Source organism: Drosophila mojavensis, unplaced genomic scaffold, assembly GCF_018153725.1.
Source record: "Drosophila mojavensis isolate 15081-1352.22 unplaced genomic scaffold, ASM1815372v1 contig_19, whole genome shotgun sequence".
NCBI classification, from domain to species: Eukaryota; Metazoa; Arthropoda; class Insecta; order Diptera; family Drosophilidae; genus Drosophila; species Drosophila mojavensis.
The window spans coordinates 445,139-465,851 of NW_025318726.1; the positions used below are offsets into that span (position 1 = coordinate 445,139).

Below are 20,713 nucleotides of genomic sequence, written 5' to 3' on the forward strand. Positions count from 1 at the left end.
TTTCATATCCAAAGTATGGCTCCTCTACGACTACTGCAAGGCTTCATTATCGCCTGCATCTCGATGGCCTCAAAGATACCTTCAAAATAACTGTTAAATAACGGGCATTACGTAAGCAGCAATGCTTTAATCAAATTAAACTCCAATTACCCCTAACATGCTTCATCTATCAGTGCCCATCGCACTGAACTGTCGGAGATGTGCAGATTCCAACATGTAGTATAACACTTCCGGACTAATAAAACGCCAGAGCTCTCGTCCCATGGGGCAACATCTTCATTAGCAGCAATAATACGATATGTGAAGTCTTCGAATTGTGGAGGGGACATTGGTGGGGACGGTCAGGAGCAGAAGTGTTGAGAGTGCTGCTAAATGGGCAACAAGAAAAAGGTTTTTCACGCTTTTCCACGCCAGAGGGGGCATTGGACATCTGCAAGTTGGGCTCGAGACGCCCATTTAAGTGTCCAATAATTCAATCACATCAAACGCCAGTCTAATAGATCGCTAAAATGCCGTTAAAGGCCTTCAATTACACCAAATTGAGCTGGAGATTCGGTCAACACCTAGCTGCTAGGGAAAGTTGGGAAAATGTACGAACGACAGTAGGCCCTGGATTTCATCGGCAAACGATTTGGTACCTAAGCTAGAGGCAAACATATTTCAGTTATTTTAGATGCTCACATTGAGCAGCTAACATCACATTTCGGCTTCCAAATTTTAGTAGAAAATAAATTTTATGAGTAACCAACAAAATTTTACTATTTTTTCCCATTCCATTTGAAAATATAATATTCTAAATACGACGTGGAAAATTTTTAGTTTCTTTCTTTCTTTGGAATTTTCAACTCAAAGTTGTTTTCATTATTTCGGCTTCGGAATTATTTTATATCAAATTTTTGCTAATAACTAGTTTTGTACTTTTTTTTTGTTTTTTTTTTATTTGGAATGGCAGTGCTGAATAATCTGAAACGAAGTTCCAATGGCGACGAGGAGCCCGATAGTTTCGTCGGGCTTTGCAAGGTTTTTCTACGGGAGCTGCTGATATTTCTCATCTGTTTCTCGGTGTCGGCGCTGATTTTTGTGCTGTTTTTCTCAGCATTCAACAGTTTGACGGCGCAGGAACTCAAGCGCCGACCGCGCTCCTACGATTGCCTCTGGCCCCGGGAATGGTGCCGCCTGTTCAACCGGGAGCCAACTGCTCCGGGACGAGCCATCCTCAGCCGGTGAATAGGTCTTCGGTTATCAGCTAGTTGGTAAATATAATTTCAAATCGCCATGTGGGTATATACATATATGCTAATTCTAATTACTCTCAGCTTACAAATAAGAGCCGTAAAAATAGAGGCTCACACACATACCATTCTGTCAATAGAAACATCGGCTTAATCAACTGCACCTTACTTGTCATTAAGCACATCAACTTCCTCCTCAACTGTGGCGTCACTTAAAGTTCCGAACTGTCGGGTATCTCCTGATAAAGTTTGAAGTTCAATTATATATATATGCCACCGGGCAAATGTCTCTCGTCAAGATTGAGACATAGTCCCGGGTCAATATTAACAATATGCAATCACTTGCATACGCAGAAATAATACCTAAATCTTAAGATACATAACTATACATAAATCCTAACTATGAGATAAGCAGCATGCAACTCTCAAATGGCTATTATAAATACATGTGTTTTGACGCCCAGATTTCAATTTGTTTCGGTGGCAGTAATAAGGTGAGTCTCGAATATGCCATGTGAAAATTAATTTATATCCATCCCACTATTTTACAGCTGCATCCCGATTCATATCCAAAGATGTCTTCCGCAAATAACTATAATCTACCCCTTATAAAAAATATATATAAACACTATCCACATTGTTAACTACACATACAAATATGATATAATATCCCATCCTGTAAATAATACTTAAATAATTACATAAATCTTTGCGTGAATTACTTTTTTTTTTTTAATGGGTTACATATGGTTAAATACTGGCGTTGCCAATGCTTGTCAATCTGTAGAATAAAGTGACAATGGTGCACGTCAAATGACAGCTTTCCCTTCTTTTAAAGCCCTTTGAAAATGGGAAAGCTGGGTGTATTACATTTGGGAAAATGTATGCACCAGACAGAAGTAGGTGTGGCAGACCCCGTAGAGTATATATATTCTTGGTCAGGGAGACGAACTAAGTGTGGCTGAAATTTTTATGTATGCTCGTATTAACCATACGCAGTACAATAAATACTGTACTTTATCGATAATTCCTCAGATTTCCTATTAACGATAATAATAGATTGTTGATTCCACGCCCTATTTGCCTAAAAGCAGCAGTCGCTGCTAATTGTGCGTGCATATGTATACATGCGTATGTATATGTGTATGAGTTTTTTTAGATTCCGAGAATTATTGGAATATCAGCTCCTTGCAGGGTTCAGAGGATGTCCTAGTCGAGCAGTCTCGACTCGAGCACTCAAACTAGTTTAACAAGCAACAGAGGCTCTCAGAGTTTCAAGTCATTCCATTTCTTTGCATGGTTTGTTAATTTTAGTATTTGGTTTTAGATTTTTACAAAAAACATATATTTTTTTTTTTTTTAGCATATGTATTTACATATATAAATGTAAACAAAATTTTAAGCAGTTCTTAGTTTTCGCAATATGGAGCGCGGGGAAGACGAGACGAAGCCTTCAAGGGGCAGCCGACTGCGGTCGAAGCTTGTCAACTGCATAGAGGCAGTGCTGCAGAATGCTCTCTTTTTCCTTGTAATGGGCACATTATGTGCGCTGATGATCTTCACACTGATTATTGCGATAGAGGATGTGGCCAGGCTGAGGCAAATGCGCCACTCCGGCCTGAGAATGCTGCCAAAGACTAACGACAATCTGGAACACGTTCCCCCGTGCCGCTGCCATTGGCCCTCAGCGTGGTGTCGCCTCTTCGCCAACTGCGATACAAAAATAATGCACCTCAGGCAGCTCCCGCACAGTCGCGAGCATACGACAGAGAGCATACCGGGAAAGCAGCTGCCAATGGCAAGGCCTGACAGCACGATGTTCGGCAAGCAAATGTCTCATCAAATCGACGAGCCGTTGGAATTGGAGAATCCTCTACAAACGTAAACGATTTATCTGGATAGCCTCTTTGAACATACTAGCGAAAACAAGTAAATTTTTTCGGAAAACCTCAATGTAAAGTAACGGTAAATACTCGCCTTTATTCATGAAAATAACAAAAGTTTTTATATGTTATGGTATTTGCAGATATAATCGGACCTTTAAATTGCGTAGAGCCCAACATGATACCGTTGTCATTCGAATTCAGTGAATTTCATTTATTCAATATCTGGCATCCTTTACAATAACTGAACTATCGGGTCGTTCCTGATTTGTTTGAATATATTGAATATATATGCCACCGGGCAAATGTCTCTCGTGAAGATCGAGACTATCGTTGTCCCGGGTCAATTTTGACATGAATCCCCTTACATTATTTTCTAGCTACATTGCAAACTCCTAACTATGAGACGAGCTCAATGCAACTCTCAGATGGCTACTAATAGTATACCATATCTTACACACAGCGTGCAGTCTGAGATTTCATGGCTGCCTGGGATGCAAAATATCTTAGCGAAGTGGATATCGAATGAATGGTGCCTCTGGCCTAGGCACAGCTGAAATTTTCTTATATGACAATCGCACACGCAATTATTTAAAATAATATAATAAATTTTAAGTTCATCTGCAAACTAAAGATAATTTATTTGTATGTTGATCACGTTTAAATCAAACTTAAACTTAAATCAAACGATTGAAAAGATTAAAATATTTAATTCATTGTTAGAAATGGAATCTACCTAATATATTTCGAGCCTAAATAATATATTTGAAAAAAAAAAAAGAAAACCTTAAAAGATTTTATAAGTTTATTAGACTGAACGAAAAACATAAGTGAAATATCTCTTAAAATCCTATAGCAGAATATCACGTAAAATGATGTGGAATATAAATAAACATAAAGCAGAAGCTATGCAAAAGCATGCGAATTATGTATTACAGATAAAGGAGTTTTTAAAAACTCACTGCAGTCGAAATTTTAATATATGTAAGTGCCTGCAATGAATACTAATTATTTATACTTGGCCTTTTGCAAACGCAAGCATTATGGTAAGGTAATTTTTACGTGACAAAAAAGTCATGTATACTGGAATTTACTTAATAAATAATGGCTGGAGTATCTTCCAGTCGAGCACTCCCAACATTTGATTCTTAATATTTGTTCTGGTTCCAGCATCATCCGAAGAAGTTTACATTCTTCTCATATATATATGACGTAGCTCTGCAGCTTTAGCACTACTTTAACATTAGGTTTGTTCATTTAAATATCTATATATTGTAAATATTGTTCGCTTTCACGAGTTTTCTGGGTTTTAATATAACAATACCAATTAACTCAAGCGCAACATTAAAACGGAACTGTTTTTGCCAGCCACTCACGATTTCTTAACTAGAAACAAGCGACTATCCCTGCTCACGAGATGTGAAATCTCAGATGCTAAAAAATGGTCGTGTAAGCTTCTGGTGTGATAGACATCTTGGGCAAACAAAGCTGCAAGATTTTCGGCTAAACAGAAGTTGCGCATGCGCATAATGAGTTAATTGAGGTATTGAAAAGAGAAAAAACAGCTACTTCAATCTTCAATCCAAATGAAATGAAGTGCATAATGTTTGCATTATCATGCTGCACAACAGCAGCAGCAGCAACAGCAACAAAAACAACAACAATAACAATAGCAGCAATAACAATGCCAAGCAGCTGCCGCTGCTATTGAAGGGCAAGAGACAACATTGTTGCTGCTGCTGTTGTCGTTGTTGTTGTTGTTGTTGTTATTGTTTTGCCTTGCATTTGACTTGGCCAAAATCGTGGGCGTTGCTGCAATCGACGATAGATTTTCGGGGGTCCTAAGGTCTACTCGTTGCGGCTGTTGTTTCAATTTGCTGATAACTACAGCTGTATGTATAATTATTTCGCTTCGGCATAAAGACATAGAATTTGCATAGATCCAGCGGCAGCAGCAGCAGCTGACGTCGAGAACGCGAGAAGCTAACCAGCGCGGGCCAAGCTAAACAATTGCATAATTGCAACAAAAAGACGAGCTGCCATCGACTAAAGCTACCCTGTAAGGGAGATGAATTGTATTAAGCAGAGAGTATTTTAGTATAAATAAAATCTATAAAAACACTTTTGTATACCAAAAATTTATGAAAAAAATATTTTTTTCAATTTCAATATCAATTTATTTCACTCTTTTTTAATAAAAAAATAATAATATAAATTAATTAAAAAAAATTATAATAATTTAACTAAAGTAGTAAAAAACAACTATTTAGTATACTAAAATTGTATTAAAATTAATAAGTCCCATATAAATAAATTAAAATTATAAGTACAATGGAGTACTTTGATTTATTTTAGTTTAATATTGTAAAAGACCTAAGTGGCGTTTAAAAATTTACTATTATTTTCATGGCCAAGTTCATTGTGTCAATTTTTATTTTTACCGGAAAAGATTTTGTTACTTGGACATCAGAGTTACGACCAAAGCAATTTAATTGATTTCCGTGTCTGTAGTCTCTTTCTCTCACTCTATCCATCCATCTACCCATTGCAACAACTATCAGCTAGGCAGGGTATAACAAGCACATTTGTTTTGGCTTTTGCCATTGACAATTGGGCGGCTGTTTGGCTTTGTCTTTATCATAAAATTTAATTAAAATAATAAGTGGTTATGGCGCTCACACAGCCGCCAATTCCTACTTACATATATATCTATATATATTTCTGAATATAAGATTGTGAGAGTGATTTTGCAACATCCAGTGACCGCTTAGAATCAAACTCGACTGCGCTTTAATAGCATCCCAACACGAAATGGAACTACGATGGCTGCGATGGAGCTGCGATAGCTGCAATACTTCTCGATCAATCAGTGATTTTGAATATTTATGAGGCGCACTTAATTAGGCAGGGCTCAAAACATTATTACTATATTTATGCATGACATTTTCCAATGCTGGCGGCCAAGTTCGTTGCCTGAATCATTTGTTTATGCTGGGAAAGTTTAATTTTTTACATAGAACTAAAGCGAGTTTATTAGCCAAATCGAAGTGAAACAACTATGAAATAAATGAAAGAATCCAAAACAACAACAACAAAAACGCAGTTTGCGTGTCTGACATTCTCACTTAATTTTATAAATTGCATAATCATGAATGGCTTGAATATGTATTCAAATCGGCTTTTGTTGGCCCGCTTTTGTTGATGACACAGATTTATTTATAGCAAAAAAAAATAAATAAATAAATAAAAAACGTTTGTCAAGTTTTGTTTTGAGCCCAAAGCCGGTTTCGCGGAGGGAAATGGGTGCGAGAGCAAAATCAATAGAACTTTTATTGCCAATATACTAAATATAACAATGTGCCATGTCTTTCTCTCTAAACGGTCGAAAGCATTGACTCAATTGGAAAGTGCTCGATTGAACGCGTCATTGGGCTTATGTTAATTTAGAATTTGTTTACCAATTATTGCGCTGCTCTCATGCTGTGACCGAGAAATGGCCAACAAATTGGGCAACAGATACGCACCCATCCCAAAGTAATCGCTCCATGGAGTGCTGAATTAGGCTAGCTTTTTGCTGTGCCCAATTGACGGATCTTTCTCCATTTGGCCATTTGCTGGATTTTGGCAATTAAATAAAACATGCCGCAGTCGGATTCGGCTTACATAACCATATGTAAATTATGCCAACAAATGAAGAAGAAATATTGCACGAATACGATGCGATGCGCTGCGATGGGCTGCTCAGCGAGTATCGCATGCAAACAGCAGGAACACACCTCAAAAAGAAGCCTGTTCGCCAAAAGGGAAGCTCAAGCTGGTAGCTGCCTTCACTTACATTCCCCTCCCGCTACCGCCGTGTGCACATGGGCTCCACATGGGCACAGCCCAGCCCATGTAAAACACTGGACCGCAATTGAAGCGCAGCCATTGACAAGATAATTTCCTAGGAGCTGCATGCGCGCAGTAAATCCACCTCAATACCCTAAGCGAACAGAGACTATGACAATATTGCAAATAATATATTAATATAATAAATAAATACCAAAATAATTGCATCAGTTTAAAATTGTAAAAAAAAAAAAAAAAAAAATATATATATATATATATATATATATATATATATATATATATATATATAATAAATTAATATATATATATATATATATATATATATAATATACTCTCTTAATTATTTTGAAAATTCCAATATGCCAAGGAATACTCTAATTTATTTATTTTAATTATTTATCATTATTAAAATTTTTAATTTTTGTATTTTATTTTATTCAATTATTTTATTTATTATTTATTTTTTTATTTTTTATTATTATTATTATTTTTTTTTTTTTTTTTCAAGAATTTTACTCTGGGACTTTGGGTTTAACTATCAACATGAAAATCTAAAGCCTCTTTAAGACCTCAAATTGGCAATTATATTAAAATGTATGTGTGAGAATCTGCCAGACTGTTCTTCCTTTGTAAAATCCTCGTACTCGTCCAAAGTTCATAATCTCATTTCACATCCACTCTTTCATCAAACTCTCTCCAGTCTACACCTATATCTATTGCATTTTTGTATAATCTATATAGATTAAATATATTTAACAATCTACATTTCTATATCCTAATTGATACGTTTCAGAGTATCCACACTTTTCTATACCCAATCTCAGTGTACAATGTCCATTGTCCGTCTTCGTTTTACAAATTGTATGAAAAGGAGAGAAGAGAAAAAAGCGCTGGCCACGATTCGGCTGGCTGAAAAAAGCATAAAATTGGCCAGTTTCGCAGTTCGCGTTAAGTTGACTGACTACCAATTGTTTTAGCCACGAAACTGCGACTCCTTCACGAATTATTTCAAACACAAACTGCCGCCAACATTCAAGAAGGTTCATAATTATCAATACCCGAAGCCGTTTGCGGTCTTTGTGGGGCTGTGGCTTCTGGAAAATGTTGTAACCGTTCGAATGGTAAAAGCCAAAAAGAAGCAAAACCAGGAAAAAAACAAAAAAGAAGCTAACTATAGGAGCTGCCAACTGCAGCTGCTCTTTGGGCCAAGAGTGCAAAGCATCGGGTTAAATAGGTCTGCCAGACAATCGAAATGTATATTTACATTACTCAAATATTCAATTCGTTTTGCTTGGCTGGGGTCATATTCGACTGGGAGCAGACCTACCTCAGAAGCGGTTCCAAATTGATATGTTTCCATTACTCAATATTTCCGCACACATATATGTATATGATTTACTATGCACCATTTGAGCTCATGTTAATGATAAATATATTTTTAATTGAATTATGCATGTGTACTTAACCGTATTAGGGGCGAGCCTTAACAAATTAGTTTTTCACTAATGTCTATAGTGTGCGCGCGTGCGTGTGTGTGTGTGTGTTTATGTGTGTGAGTATTCGCGTGTGTGGCATACAGGTCAATCGCAACGCAGAGCTGACAGCTGCCCTCATTTCTATTAATTTTATCTCTATATATACAGCCATTGACGCTAAAATAAATACATGTTAAAAATATAATAATGATAACAATAATAAATAAAATAAAAGAAAAGAAATAAAACTTTTGGATTTTTTATTTAAATTTATTTTGATTTTATATTTTTGACACAAAAAAATACTGAAAAATTTTGTATTTAAATTTAATTTTAATTTATGTTTAAGAAATAAAATGCTTTGCACTGAAACAAAAATACATTTTTTCATATACAAATATAACTAAATATACACTTATTAATTTTTATTTAAATATATATTTATTTAAAATTTAGTTTCTTACTGAAAAATTTGTTCATATCTTATCATAAAAAAATATATATATATATATTATTATATATTAAAAAAAAAAAAAAAAAAAAAAAAAAAAAAATTATTCATTTCTTAAATAAAAAATTTTTCAAATATAATTTGTATACATATACTCATATTTTATACAAATTAAAATGAAAGAAATGTAAGTGGATATGTATCAACCGAACCTATTTAGATGACGGCAACCGTATTTATTCGTATTATTTACACAACAACCTAATTTGAGCACTTACAAAAGAAATGAACTGGAGCAAAAAATTTGTGTTGAAGTCTTCTTTTTCATTCAATGGCCACAACATTAACTCTTAAGGGCAACCGCAAAAAAGCGTCAGCTAATTTTTGGCACTTGTTGTTCCCCTTTTCTTTGGTCGGAAGCACGCCCCCCACCCACCAGTCTGCCAGCCAATCAGCATCGAAAACCGCAACAGGTGATAAGAGCCGTACGAAATAAATACAATTTCGTGCTGAATACAAGAGATCGGGCATTTCTGTGTATATGAATAAACATTGGCCTGGCTGTAAAAGTTGGCACGCCGATTGTCTAAGCGGACTTGCATAACCTCATTTGTGAGCCTTATGTGCGCAGCTCGCGTGATGTCGTGTACGCAGATACAAATAACGGGAAAAAGATACAGCGACAAGTGCGCCACACGAGATTGAAGCTGAAGCGTGCACAGCTCAAAAGTCGAGCTCCGTTTTTGTGCCCTGAATCTGAATTCCAAGTGGACTAGTAATAGGGTATGCTGGTTTTGAAAGAGTGTTTGTTGGAAACAGCTCTCAGCAGGAAGTATACAGCTTAGGACCAAAGTTAGCCATTTTTTATCGATGAATATAAGAACATTCGATACTTAGCGATAGAAACACAATATTGATATTCATATCATTGTAATTCTGTCAAGGATAATTTCCATAAACTAAAAATTAACATTTCTTCAGTTTTCAAAATATGCATTAATATTTTCTTAATAAACCTATAATATTCAATCAATAATAATAATAATTCAATAGAAAAAACAGGGTGTTTTCTAGTCAATCAAAATATGAATAAATATAATCTGAATAAACCTATAAAAAATAGTCTATGATAAAATTAAAAAATAATAATATTAATAATAAAAAACAGGGTGTTTTCTAGTCGATCACTCCCGACTCTTACTTAGATATGGGCTGCGATTAAGTCTCTACTCGCTGATGATGATTATTTAGATGGCGCAGCTATCTTATTTTGTCTTAATAAAGTTGTTAAATTTAAATTTTGTTACTAATTTTTTGTCTTATTTCAGTATTCACAATAGATTTTGGGGGTTTCGTTTCTATGCAGAGGAAATTGCATTATCGAATCGAATCCAGAGGAAATGATTTATGGCCACTATTAAAAGCTAAAAGCCAAATGAATGAATTCAGCTTGAAACTATAGCAGGCAAGTGTCATTGAACTGGAACACAATAGATTCGACTACGAAGAACCGATATGGCTATCTGCCCATCTACAGGTCATAAATAAAACGGGAAGACTCTAGCCTGTCCACACAATTGCGCTGTGTGGCAATTCTGGCCACAATTGTGGCGACTTCTGTTAGCCCAACTGGAGGGCGTCGCATTTTGCAGCCAAAAGCCAAAGTTGAGGCGACGAGATCCCAGCCACGGCGACTGTTTGCAGCAATTTTGGATCAATTATATAAAGTTAACTAGCGACTTCTGCAGACATCATCATAGCCTCGGCGCCTCCATTGTTTGGCTGACGATTGTCCAAATGCAGCTCACGATTTATTCAGTTATTTACCTCCCCCTCAGTGTGTTTGGATTTTGCTCTTTCTCTTCGTTGTTATTTATTATGAACGAAATTCATTGCATTCCACTGCAAGCTAAAAGTGTATGCGCCACTGTTACAAATTTTGGGCAGCTGATCTCCAATGGGGCTAGAAACCTAAAATTTTGGTTAGACAAATACGTAATAGCGAGAGAAGTGTGCGAGCTCTATTCGTCGCGCTTGGCCAGCTCCTCCAGGAACTTGGCGCTCTGCATCTTAATCTGCTGGCGGCACGGCACATTGGCCAGCGTCTTGTTCTCGACGAGCAGATCATCGTCGTCAATGGCCTCCATCTGCTGCGCATTCTCGATCACCTGCTCGTACATGTTGTGGCTGGCCAAGAAATCGGCGTGATATTCCTCCCTGTTGCGAGCTATCAGAGCCGGTTTCATTTCCACCAGATAGCCCTTCATCAGCTTATACAGTTTGCGCTTCAGGACGTGCATCACAACATCAACTGTGCGGAAATCAAATTTGTTATGATCTGACAATACGAAGACTATCCGATCTGATACTCAACTGTTTTCCTCGTAAATCTCTGGCGCCGCAGAGCGAACATTGAGCATTTCGAATTTCAGAAGCGGCAATTTCAGGTACGAATTCGGATACTGAGTACGCAGCAGCTTTGGCTGACGATCCACGTGTCGCAGGATCTCAATCATATTCCATATGCTGACGCTGCGTGGGAAAAGAATGATTAAAATAAATAAAGCTGCGAAATCTTTCCTTCAACAAGAGTTTCTGAAACATGACCTATATTTATACATATAACACTCCTCGCTTACCGCAACATGACAAATGCATCGCCCCGATTCTTCAAATACTCTAACGTCTCCTGCTCTTTCTCCAGTTCTTCGGCGTAAGTTTTGCGCAAGTCCTTCAAGAGCTCCATGCGGCTATCAAAACAGGGATTGAAAGTAATTGGAAAGCAAATTTTAAGCAGCATTTTCTCACTTAATTTCCTCCTCGGATAAATTGTTCATGAGCACGCCCTTCAACACATTGGCGCACTTCATCTTGGTCTCGAGCATCTCGTGGGCCAACATATCGCACTCGATAATGCGGTGCAGCTTATCATTGTTGTCCACCTGGCACTTCATGCTGCAAGCGAAAGATTCAACTCAAGTTGTTTGCTAACTCTCTTGCTATCAAACTCCCAAAACAGAAATGGAAATCTCAAAATAAAAGAAAAAATCGTCAAACTACAATTTACAGCAAAGTATCAGACGCCTGCTCGACAAATAAAATCAACTAATGAGCGAGTGCAATTTTTCTAGAAAACAGATTATTGTATGTCCAAGAAAACGATGAAGAGTACACAGTCTCTCAGTGCTACGAGCACTGGACCAATTACCGCATCTACCCTGCTTCAATATGAACTTGGTCACATTGATGTTTGGTTTAAATAAATGTAAAATAGTGAACTTAGTGCAAGCTACATTCTCGCTCAGACCCGTGAATTGTTCATAAATTCTCGGCATATTTGAAGTCAGCATATAAATGCAAAAGAAGGATAGATAGCTAAAGATATAGGCCGATAAAACGTACTAGCTCTTAATACCGCGACCTGTGCAAACAGCACTCAAAACCTAACACATCGAAGAATTTTTATGCTTTCTACCTTAAAAAATATTCAGATATTTTTTACCTAATCAAAATCCCACTTTGGCATAAAACTGTAACGTACCCTATTGTCTATTGTCACAACACCTTGTGGTTTCAAAGCAAAGGCCCCAAGTCCCGGGCTCGGCGAATAGAGAACAATACTTAACAATGTAAATACAATATGTAAATATGGATTGAGCTCAAACCAAACTTATTTATAAGTTAGTAAACGTGCAAACATAGAGTATGGCTTACCGCGGATATATTTCCCTGGCCTGGGAGCATAGGGTCACAAACTTGATTTCCTCGATGGTCTTCTCGACGGATTTCAGTACCAGCTTCAGCACCACCATGCTGCGCGTCTCCCTCACATAGCGCTTAGGATTGGCGCTGGGTGGAATTTCCACCTTGAGCTTGGCATGCGTTGTCAACGCTAGCGGGCTAGCGGGTCGAATGCTCTTAAAGGAGGACATCATTTGCAGCTTCTCCTGCAGGTTCTTCCGCGACTTATCCTCCAGCTGGCGGTACTCCTGATTGAGTTCCCTAAACTTGGCTATGGCCGGAATTCCCAAGTAGAGTATGTGCTTTATGAAATTCGCTTGGTCCTCCATGTCGCCGTTAAGGGAGCGCAGTATGGGCTCGTAGAATATGGCATCGTGCCGGAGCACCTGTATCATCTTCAGGTATGTGCTATTGATGGCCTTGACGGCCTTTAGGCGCACATTCGAGTTCTCGATTTTTTTGATGAAATCACGGGACTTGACCTCCTCGTCTATCACATATTCGTTCTGGTATTTGATGCGATTATCTAGCACAGCGCGGTTCAGCTGCAAAAAGCAATATGAATGTGATGTCACTGAATCGATAGTCCTTTATACTAGTATTTGCTTGTATTCCTTCTTCAGCTGGCCCAGTCGGCACTCCAGGCGATCGCGCTCCTTGCGCATGACGAATGTGCGCTGGTTAATGTTGTCCACCACCTGATCTATGGGCATTCTCTGGTATAGGCGCTGCATGTCCTTGTGGCGGTCCAGTAAATTGCGAATCTTGTGGGTGCAGTCCCCGACCCGGATATTCTGCAGCTTGACCCGACCATCGCGGCACTGTATCTTGAGGCGTTTACTCTCCAAAAAGTAGCGCTGGCGATTTGCTTTCGTCTCGTGTCGCTTAAATACGGCACGACGCGCTAAAGGACGAGGTATACCGTATACGTAATATCCAGTGCATACATAGAAATCGCTCTGTTTCACTTGCCTAGCAAATCGGCCATGCCACTATATTCCTCGGTCAACGAGCCCGGCGTCCAACGATCATCCACCATCACGTGCTGACGCACATAGGACATGCCGAAGAGTCCATGGAACCGCAAGGCCTGCGGATGCACGGGCTTCGGCGCCAGAGGATCCCGATCATTCGACTTGGTGCGGCGGGTGGTGTGCGTCAAGCTCTTTTCGCGCTTAAAACAAGGCATAGTAAGTGTGTGTGTGTTGTTTTTTTAGTATAAATTAAAAAAAAGAAAAAGTTTAGTTTCTGTTGTTAAAAAAAAAAATATTAAGTGTATTTAACAATTGAACAATAACTAACATAATCTGAATAAATGTAATGAGGGAAATTCCATTGGCAACCTAAATTGATGAAACAAAAATATTATAAATCTAGTATTCATTTATTCATTCTTAGAGGATGTTTTGAAACTTTAATATTTAATTCATTTGATTTTAAAGTTCCAGCTCTAAGCCTTAAGAAGATTGCAATTGGTTAGATATCTGTCTACTATCCATACTACTATCTATCTACTATATAGTCTTGGGTTGTAAAAAGATATGCGCCAAGAGTGTAATGGGAGAACCTTTTTATGTTCAAAATTTTAGGTGTTCGCTATTGAAGCAGCGAAGTAGTTTGCGCTCATGTGGACTATTTACAGAGATTACAGAAAACCAACATACTTATTCGCAAAGTGCATGAGTATAATAGCCAAATATTTAATAATAATGCTACTGTCATATTTCATTTTAATTTAAATTTAAAATTTGCATCTATAAATACTCGTAAACAGGCGAGAGTGCCTGAATACTTCCTTCGAGCGCCACCCTATCCTACGATTATCAATATAAGTATTTCCTTTACGTAGTTCCTTTACGTAGTTCCTTACGTAGTTCCTTACGTAGTTCCTTACGTAGTTCCTTACGTAGTTCCTTACGTATTTCCTTACGTAGTTCCTTGCATATTTCCCTCACCTATTAGACATCTGCATGGATGCATCCAAAAGGGAAATTGAATCATTCATTCTGAAACTGAGTACACATTTTTTCCTGTACGTATTCTCTGTACATGATTGCATTACGTATTTGCTCTACGCATTTCCTTTACGTATTTAGTCTTCATATTATTTCCATTACACTTTTTCTTTACATAATTCCATATACGTATTTCTTTTACGTACTTCCTTTACCTATTCCTCTACGTATTTCCTCTACATACATAATTCCTTTACGTATTTCCTCTACGTATTTTATCCACAAGCACACTATACTTCACTTTATAGCACTGCACGACTGACCCCCAACAGGCCTGAGCGACTGAAGAAATGCTGCAGCTACTGCCCTTTATATAAGGCGACTTTCACTCAAACCCTAAGTCTCTCTCAAATGTTGAGCCCGACGTTAAGTGGAGATCGTTGTAGTCGACCTTCAAGTGACCAATGAGAACACTCTCTGCTTTTGCAAGCATTCTAGAGTCGTTTTACTTAAATATAAATACCAAATGAACACTTCTGAATGCGTATAAACAATTTAAATGATATTTTGAGAGTCATACAATGACACAGATATACAGACAGATATACAGCTATACGAACAGATATAAATCGGCTCACCCCAATATGCTGCTTAAGAATTATGTATGCTTAATACGGCCAAATAAGTATTGTAGTTATGCACATTAACCTTTATAATTATTAGATGGCATAGAAAGCAGTGGTTCTTTTGTTCTATAGTTCTCTAAAGGACTAGGAATTCTGCAAAATCTGTCTCTATTTCTGGCTATTCCAACCCATACTCATTTTCAACGGATTTATTAAAGAAGCGAAGAATTATTGATCCCCCGAAGGATTCAAGACATCTCGCGGTCGAGCAGTCTATATAGCTTTCTTACTTGTTGTCACATATTTTTACAATAATTTGTCCTTCCTAAAGGGCCCAAGACCTGTATGATAAAATCTTACTTACGTACAATACTGAACTTCTAAATAATTAAAGGCAATGAGAGAAAATTCCAGCATTTAAAATACATGAAGTCTATAATAAAATATATCCAATTGAATTGGAATGAGAATTGGGATACTCAAAGCATAATTGACCACTTTCTGATGATATCACATATTACTATATAGTATGTGTGACGGTTACATTTGAATTATCAGAAGACTTGAAACTCTGTTTTATGCTGTTTTTTGGTTTATTGATCAATAAAAGGCATATGTAATCTATGTATTGCTTATTTTGATTGCTTGATCAATAACTTTGGCACTCAGCACCTTGATCTGTTTGCGACTGGGTATATCGTACAGGGTCTTCTCATTTAATAATACATCGTTAGGAATAGCCGATTGCTCCTGATCTTCCGACGAGTACTTAGCTGCATCACAGGTCTCCATATAATCTGAATGATACTTCTCCACACTGAGAGGTATGAACGATTCCATCTCCGATTTGTAGGCCTTTGTGAGCTTAAACATCTTGCGCTTGAGCACACTCATAATCTCTTCAACTGTTTGTGATGGGAAAAGAATTTAAAATGAGATGAAACGAGTGAATTGATCGACTTAACTGTCTACGGGGAAGAGATCAGGTGGTTGAGAATGCATATTAAGCAATTCGAATTTGAGGAGAGGCAAATTGAGATACGAATTCGGATACTTCTGTCTTATTATTCTGGAATTACAATCTACATGGGTTAACACTTCATAGAGATGCCAAAGGGACCACCTGAATATATTTGTAGATAAAAAAATATGTAATATTTATGTATGTCTAGACAACAATACCGAAACATAATGAACACATCGCCACGATCTTTCATATATCTCAACGTGTCTTGCTCAATTTTTTCTTCCGCTGCCAACTCCGTTCTCAACTGCTTAATCTTTTCGAGCCGCCTGTTAAACATTTCAGTTATAAGTTAATTATTTAAGTTAATGCGTAAATTCCATAAGGAACATACTCGATTTCCTCGCTGCCTAGATTATTGGCTAATAGACATTTTAACACCAAGGCGTATGTCTTTCTGTCCTCAAGGTTATATCGACCTATTTCTTGTAACTCAGCGACTTCTAACAGCTTGTGATTTCGTTCAATGCCGCTCCTCATGCTGCAAAACCAAAAGTTTACTTACCGAACTCTTAAAGTTCTCTCAAAGAGCTAAACGATCTTACCGAGGATATATTTCACTGGCTTGGGCGCACAGTGTACCAAACTTGAGATCCCTGATAACCTTCTCGATTACCTTGATTACATTCTTGAGCAATAACATGCCGTGCGTCTCCCGCACATAATGATGCTGGATTACCACTTCATCGAGCTTCCTGACAGTCCTTTTGCTTTTAAATTGCTCCAATGTGTTGCGAGAGCTGGTCTTCAGCAATCCCAACTTACTCTGATAATCGTGTATGTTCCTGCGAGACTTTTCCTCCAGCTGCTGATACTCCAGATTGAGTTCCTTATACCTGGCTATAGCAGGCGTGCCTAGATAGATTATGTGGTTAATAAATGTCGCCTGATCCTCCATGTCGTCGCTGAGGGAACGCAGTATGGGATCATAGTATATGGCATCGTTGGACAGCACTTGCACCATTTTCATATATGCTATGTTAATGGCCTTGATGGCCTTCAGGCGCACCTGCGAGTTCTCCACTCTTTTAATAAATTCACGTGACTTGACATCCTCCGCCAGCTCGAACTCATTCTGATATTTTATATGATTTTCCAGTACTGCACGATGCTTCTGCAAATTAGATAATATAATGCATATAATGTATGCATATTTTTATTATATTATATATGCATTTAATTTTTATCATGTATGCAAACCCCTGACTAACCAGTTTTCTCCGATAATCGACCTTCAGCTGACTTAGTCGGTACTCGAGCCGATCGCGTTCCTTGCGCAGGACAAACGTGCGTTGATTGATGCTGTCTGCGACCAAGTGGATGGGCATCTTTTGGTATAGACGCTGCATGTCCTTGTAGGCGATAAGTAGGTTCCGAACGGCAACCGTATTGTCAGCTGAGATAATGTTCCGCAGCTTGGCGCCACCATCGCGACATTGCGACTTGAGCCGCTTGCTCTCTTGGATGGCCCGCAGTCGATTGGCTTTTATCTCGTGTCGCTTGAAGATCGCAAATCGGGCTAGAGCAGAAAATATAGCTAACTCCTTGGGACAAATGTATAGATATATGGATTGCTCACACACCCAGCAAATCGGCCATGCCAGAAAACTGCCTACATAACGAGTCGGGGGTCCATCGATCGTCCACTATGAAGTGCTGACGCACGAGCTTCTCACCAAATAGCCCGTGGAATCTGAGGGCTCGCGGATGGACGGGCTTTGGGGCCATCTCATCTCGGAACGATTGCTTAGGCCGCCGTGAAGGATGACGACTCCTTTCAGAAGAGGATTTCTTTTCCATTTTTTTATTTATTTATTTTTTTTTTTTTTCTAATGTGAATGTATTTTTTTTTTTTTTTTTTTTATAAATTTTTTTTTTTTTTTTTTTTTTTTTTTTTTTTTTTTTTTTGTTGAATTGTGTTTTTTAGGTGTACCTAACAATTGAATCAAATCTTAAAACATGGGAAACTCATATCAAATTCAACTAGAATTTAAGTTCATGGACTACTACATATTCGCTAAACAATAAAAAATAAAACAAATCAAATCTGCTATTCAAAGTGGTAAGGAAAGCGTGTGAAGTTTATTAATGATTTAAAAGAGATCGGAACTTTATGATTCTTCCCGTCTGATAGCGTTTTCCACTATCCTAGCACTCTGCGCCTTTATCTGCTTGCGGTTCGGTACATTCATATTGACCTTGGTGTCTTCCAATAGATCGCCACCGATTGTCATATGTTGATCGTCTTCATTGTAGGCCTCCCGTTGTTCAAAGGTGGCCAAAAACTTTTCGTGATACTCCTGCTTACTCTTCTTTAACGATGGCAGCATTTTGTCTGAATAGCCCTTCATCAGTTTGTACACCTTACGCTTGAGTGTATTCATAAGAATTTCGACTGTTTCCAAGCAGAAGATTAGGTATAAGAAAAACAAATTCTTTCGTAAAACTTACCGTCGACTTCAAAAACCTCGGGTGGCACGGCAAAGGCTTCCAACATCTCAAACTTCAGCAGAGGCAATTTTAGATACGAATTCGGATAAGTGGTACGAAAGGTTTTTGGATTACGATCCACATGTCGAAGAATTTCATAAAGATTCCACACATTAAATCTGAAAAATTCCCAAATATAAATCAGACTACTTAGATGCATACATATTCAACTCTTACCGAAACATAGTGTAAACATGTGATTGATCTATTAGATATTCCACACTCGACTTTTCGAATTCCTCGTCATTCTTTAACGTAGCTTTTAAAACATCTATGTAATTGAGTCGACTGACAAGCAATAAATGTTGATTCATTAATTAAGATTTTCAATATGCGTTATAGCAACTCTTACTTGATCTCCTCCTCGGACAAATTGTTAATCAAAACACCCTCCAGCACACTAGCACTATTCATCTTACTCCTGAGCGCATTGAGAGCCTGCGTGTGGTGCTCGATCTTGCGGTGCAGCAGCACATTGCTCTCCACCTGACTCTTGAATCTGGGGAAATAACACTTAAAGTACCTCTTATATAGTATTTGGTATATATTTTACTGTGGATAGATCTCCTTGGCCTGCGAGCAGAGTGTGACCAGCTTCAGTTCCTTAATGGTCTTCTCGATGGACTGTAGCTGCAGCTTCAACCGTTCCATGCTGTACGTCTGACGCACATATCGTCTGGGATTTGCTGATGGAATCTCCTTGGTCTCCACCGCAGTGCGCTGATTCACGAACTTTGGCTGCTGCTGTTGCAACGACGCTAGCATCTGTATCTTATCTTGGAGATTAAGTCGTGCCTTCTCCTCCAAGAGTTGGAACTCGCGATTGAGGTCCTTAAACTTGGCTATAGCCGGCATCCCCAAGTATAGTATGTGCCGTATCAGAAGCGCCTGATCAGTCATATCGTCATCGAGCGAGCGCAGTATGGGCTCATAAAATATCTCATCCTGCAGCAGGACCTGTATCATTTTCTTATATGTAGTATTTATGTTTCGAATGGCCTTCAGGCGGACATTCGAGTTTTCTATTTTCTTCATCAATATACGAGATGCTGTCTCCTCCTCCAATACATAGTAGTTCTCATACTTCATTAGATTCTCCAGATTGCAACGCTCACGCTAGAAGTTTGTAGATATAGAGATAATTATACCACTTGATGTGTCTCTTTCTCGGAATGCCACTCACCAATAGAGTTTTATATTCATGTTTCAGCTGGCCCAAGCGAAACTCGAGACGATCTCGCTCCTTGCGCATGACAAAGGTACGCTGATTGATATTGTCCACAATCAGATGTATGGGCATCTGCCGGTAGAGGCGTTGCATGTCAATGTGGTCATTCAGATAGTTGCGTATCGTATGCAGATTGTTGCCGGATGAGATGTTCTTCAGCTTGATGTGCCCATCAAAGCATTCGGCTTTCAAACGCTTGCTCAGCTTAAGGAGACGCAATCGATTGGCCTTCTTCTCATGATGCTTGTAGATGATGCGACGAGCTAGAGCAATACTTCCAATCAGACTCTGGCTATAGCTAGACAGATTACTTACTTAGCAGCCCAGTCATGCCACTGAATTGATCGGTCAGGGATTGAGGAGTCCATTTCTCGTCCACAATCAAGTGCTGGCTGGCATAGCCCATGCCAAAGAGTCCATGAAAACGAATGGGACGAGCCCGCAACACCTTGGGTGTCAAGGCATCTCGTCCACTGTTCTTCTTTTTCAAGCAGAACTCAAGGCTCTTTTCCTGCTGAAAACAAGGCATGTCGATACGATATCGATATCACTTATATGTATTCATATATCCTTATGTTTGTATATGTATATGTATGTTTATTTTTTTTTATTTTTTTATTTTTTTTTTTTTATTGTTTATTTTATTTGTATTTCTGTGTTTTCTGTAGTGTACCTAACTGTTGTGTAATGCTTACAGTGTTGAAGTAAATAATTTCCAATGTACGTACTCATCAACTGATGCACCTTTCCATGGCCTGC

The 20,713-nt window shown here is 38.2% G+C and overlaps 4 protein-coding genes and 1 long non-coding RNA gene across 7 annotated transcripts; 2 read left to right on the forward strand and 3 right to left on the reverse strand.

The window, feature by feature from the left end:
- Window positions 1–868: 868 nt before the first annotated feature.
- LOC6572575 lies at window positions 869–1,951 on the forward strand. Its single transcript, XR_001449532.3, has 3 exons — window positions 869–1,253; window positions 1,317–1,726; window positions 1,784–1,951. It is a non-coding gene; the product is annotated as an uncharacterized LOC6572575 (long non-coding RNA).
- A 477-nt stretch (window positions 1,952–2,428) lies between these two features.
- Window positions 2,429–3,743, forward strand: LOC6572574. 2 transcript variants are annotated; one of them, XR_004363734.2, is made up of 3 exons: window positions 2,429–2,531; window positions 2,596–3,197; window positions 3,259–3,743. XR_004363734.2 is itself a non-coding variant. In XM_015166516.3 (2 exons), exon 1 carries the CDS (start codon window positions 2,656–2,658, stop codon window positions 3,115–3,117), a length of 462 nt encoding a protein of 153 aa, XP_015022002.1. In that variant the 5' UTR covers window positions 2,566–2,655; the 3' UTR covers window positions 3,118–3,197; window positions 3,259–3,743. The 2 variants fall into 2 exon arrangements, 1 of the variants encoding a protein (XP_015022002.1); XM_015166516.3 differs by lacking the exon at window positions 2,429–2,531 and having other exon boundaries at window positions 2,566–3,197.
- A 7,003-nt stretch (window positions 3,744–10,746) lies between these two features.
- On the reverse strand, window positions 10,747–13,950 carry LOC6572573. 2 transcript variants are annotated; one of them, XM_001998644.4, is made up of 7 exons: window positions 13,604–13,943; window positions 13,228–13,535; window positions 12,605–13,176; window positions 11,699–11,845; window positions 11,530–11,640; window positions 11,265–11,422; window positions 10,747–11,201 (listed from the first exon to the last, which is right to left on the reverse strand). In XM_001998644.4, the coding sequence occupies exons 1-7, from the start codon at window positions 13,818–13,820 to the stop codon at window positions 10,912–10,914; spliced, it is 1,803 nt and encodes a 600-aa protein (XP_001998680.1). In that variant the 5' UTR covers window positions 13,821–13,943; the 3' UTR covers window positions 10,747–10,911. The 2 variants fall into 2 exon arrangements, with proteins under 2 accessions (XP_001998680.1, XP_043863664.1); XM_044007729.1 differs by lacking the exons at window positions 10,747–11,201; window positions 11,265–11,422; window positions 11,530–11,640 and having other exon boundaries at window positions 11,752–11,919; window positions 13,604–13,950.
- A 1,832-nt stretch (window positions 13,951–15,782) lies between these two features.
- LOC6572572 lies at window positions 15,783–18,069 on the reverse strand. The gene is made up of 7 exons (XM_001998643.4): window positions 17,820–18,069; window positions 17,448–17,755; window positions 16,782–17,350; window positions 16,571–16,717; window positions 16,395–16,505; window positions 16,178–16,335; window positions 15,783–16,117 (listed from the first exon to the last, which is right to left on the reverse strand). Exons 1-7 carry the CDS (start codon window positions 18,034–18,036, stop codon window positions 15,834–15,836), a joined length of 1,794 nt encoding a protein of 597 aa, XP_001998679.2. The 5' UTR covers window positions 18,037–18,069; the 3' UTR covers window positions 15,783–15,833.
- A 213-nt stretch (window positions 18,070–18,282) lies between these two features.
- Window positions 18,283–20,664, reverse strand: LOC26527507. The gene is made up of 7 exons (XM_015166515.3): window positions 20,270–20,664; window positions 19,910–20,217; window positions 19,280–19,842; window positions 19,079–19,225; window positions 18,904–19,014; window positions 18,688–18,845; window positions 18,283–18,631 (listed from the first exon to the last, which is right to left on the reverse strand). The coding sequence occupies exons 1-7, from the start codon at window positions 20,481–20,483 to the stop codon at window positions 18,348–18,350; spliced, it is 1,785 nt and encodes a 594-aa protein (XP_015022001.1). The 5' UTR covers window positions 20,484–20,664; the 3' UTR covers window positions 18,283–18,347.
- Window positions 20,665–20,713: the final 49 nt, after the last annotated feature.

Excerpts from the sequence above, each read along its gene's own strand:
- LOC6572574 (XM_015166516.3), top strand. The coding sequence starts at position 2,656 with ATGGAGCGCGGGGAAGACGAGACGAAGCCTTCAAGGGGCAGCCGACTG.
- LOC26527507 (XM_015166515.3), bottom strand. The coding sequence starts at position 20,483 with ATGCCTTGTTTTCAGCAGGAAAAGAGCCTTGAGTTCTGCTTGAAAAAG. Across the intron at positions 20,218-20,269 it reads TGGCATGACTGGGCTGCTAA|CTCGTCGCATCATCTACAAG; the intron begins GTAAGTAATCTG and ends GTATTGCTCTAG. Across the intron at positions 19,226-19,279 it reads GCCAAGGAGATCTATCCACA|ATTCAAGAGTCAGGTGGAGA; the intron begins GTAAAATATATA and ends TTATTTCCCCAG.
- LOC6572573 (XM_001998644.4), bottom strand. The coding sequence starts at position 13,820 with ATGCCTTGTTTTAAGCGCGAAAAGAGCTTGACGCACACCACCCGCCGC. Across the intron at positions 11,846-12,604 it reads GCCAGGGAAATATATCCGCG|CATGAAGTGCCAGGTGGACA; the intron begins GTAAGCCATACT and ends TTTCGCTTGCAG. Across the intron at positions 11,423-11,529 it reads GATGCATTTGTCATGTTGCG|CGTCAGCATATGGAATATGA; the intron begins GTAAGCGAGGAG and ends TTTCCCACGCAG.
- LOC6572572 (XM_001998643.4), bottom strand. The coding sequence starts at position 18,036 with ATGGAAAAGAAATCCTCTTCTGAAAGGAGTCGTCATCCTTCACGGCGG. Across the intron at positions 17,351-17,447 it reads TCGATTATCGGAGAAAACTG|AAGCATCGTGCAGTACTGGA; the intron begins GTTAGTCAGGGG and ends TCTAATTTGCAG. Across the intron at positions 16,718-16,781 it reads GCCAGTGAAATATATCCTCG|CATGAGGAGCGGCATTGAAC; the intron begins GTAAGATCGTTT and ends TTGGTTTTGCAG.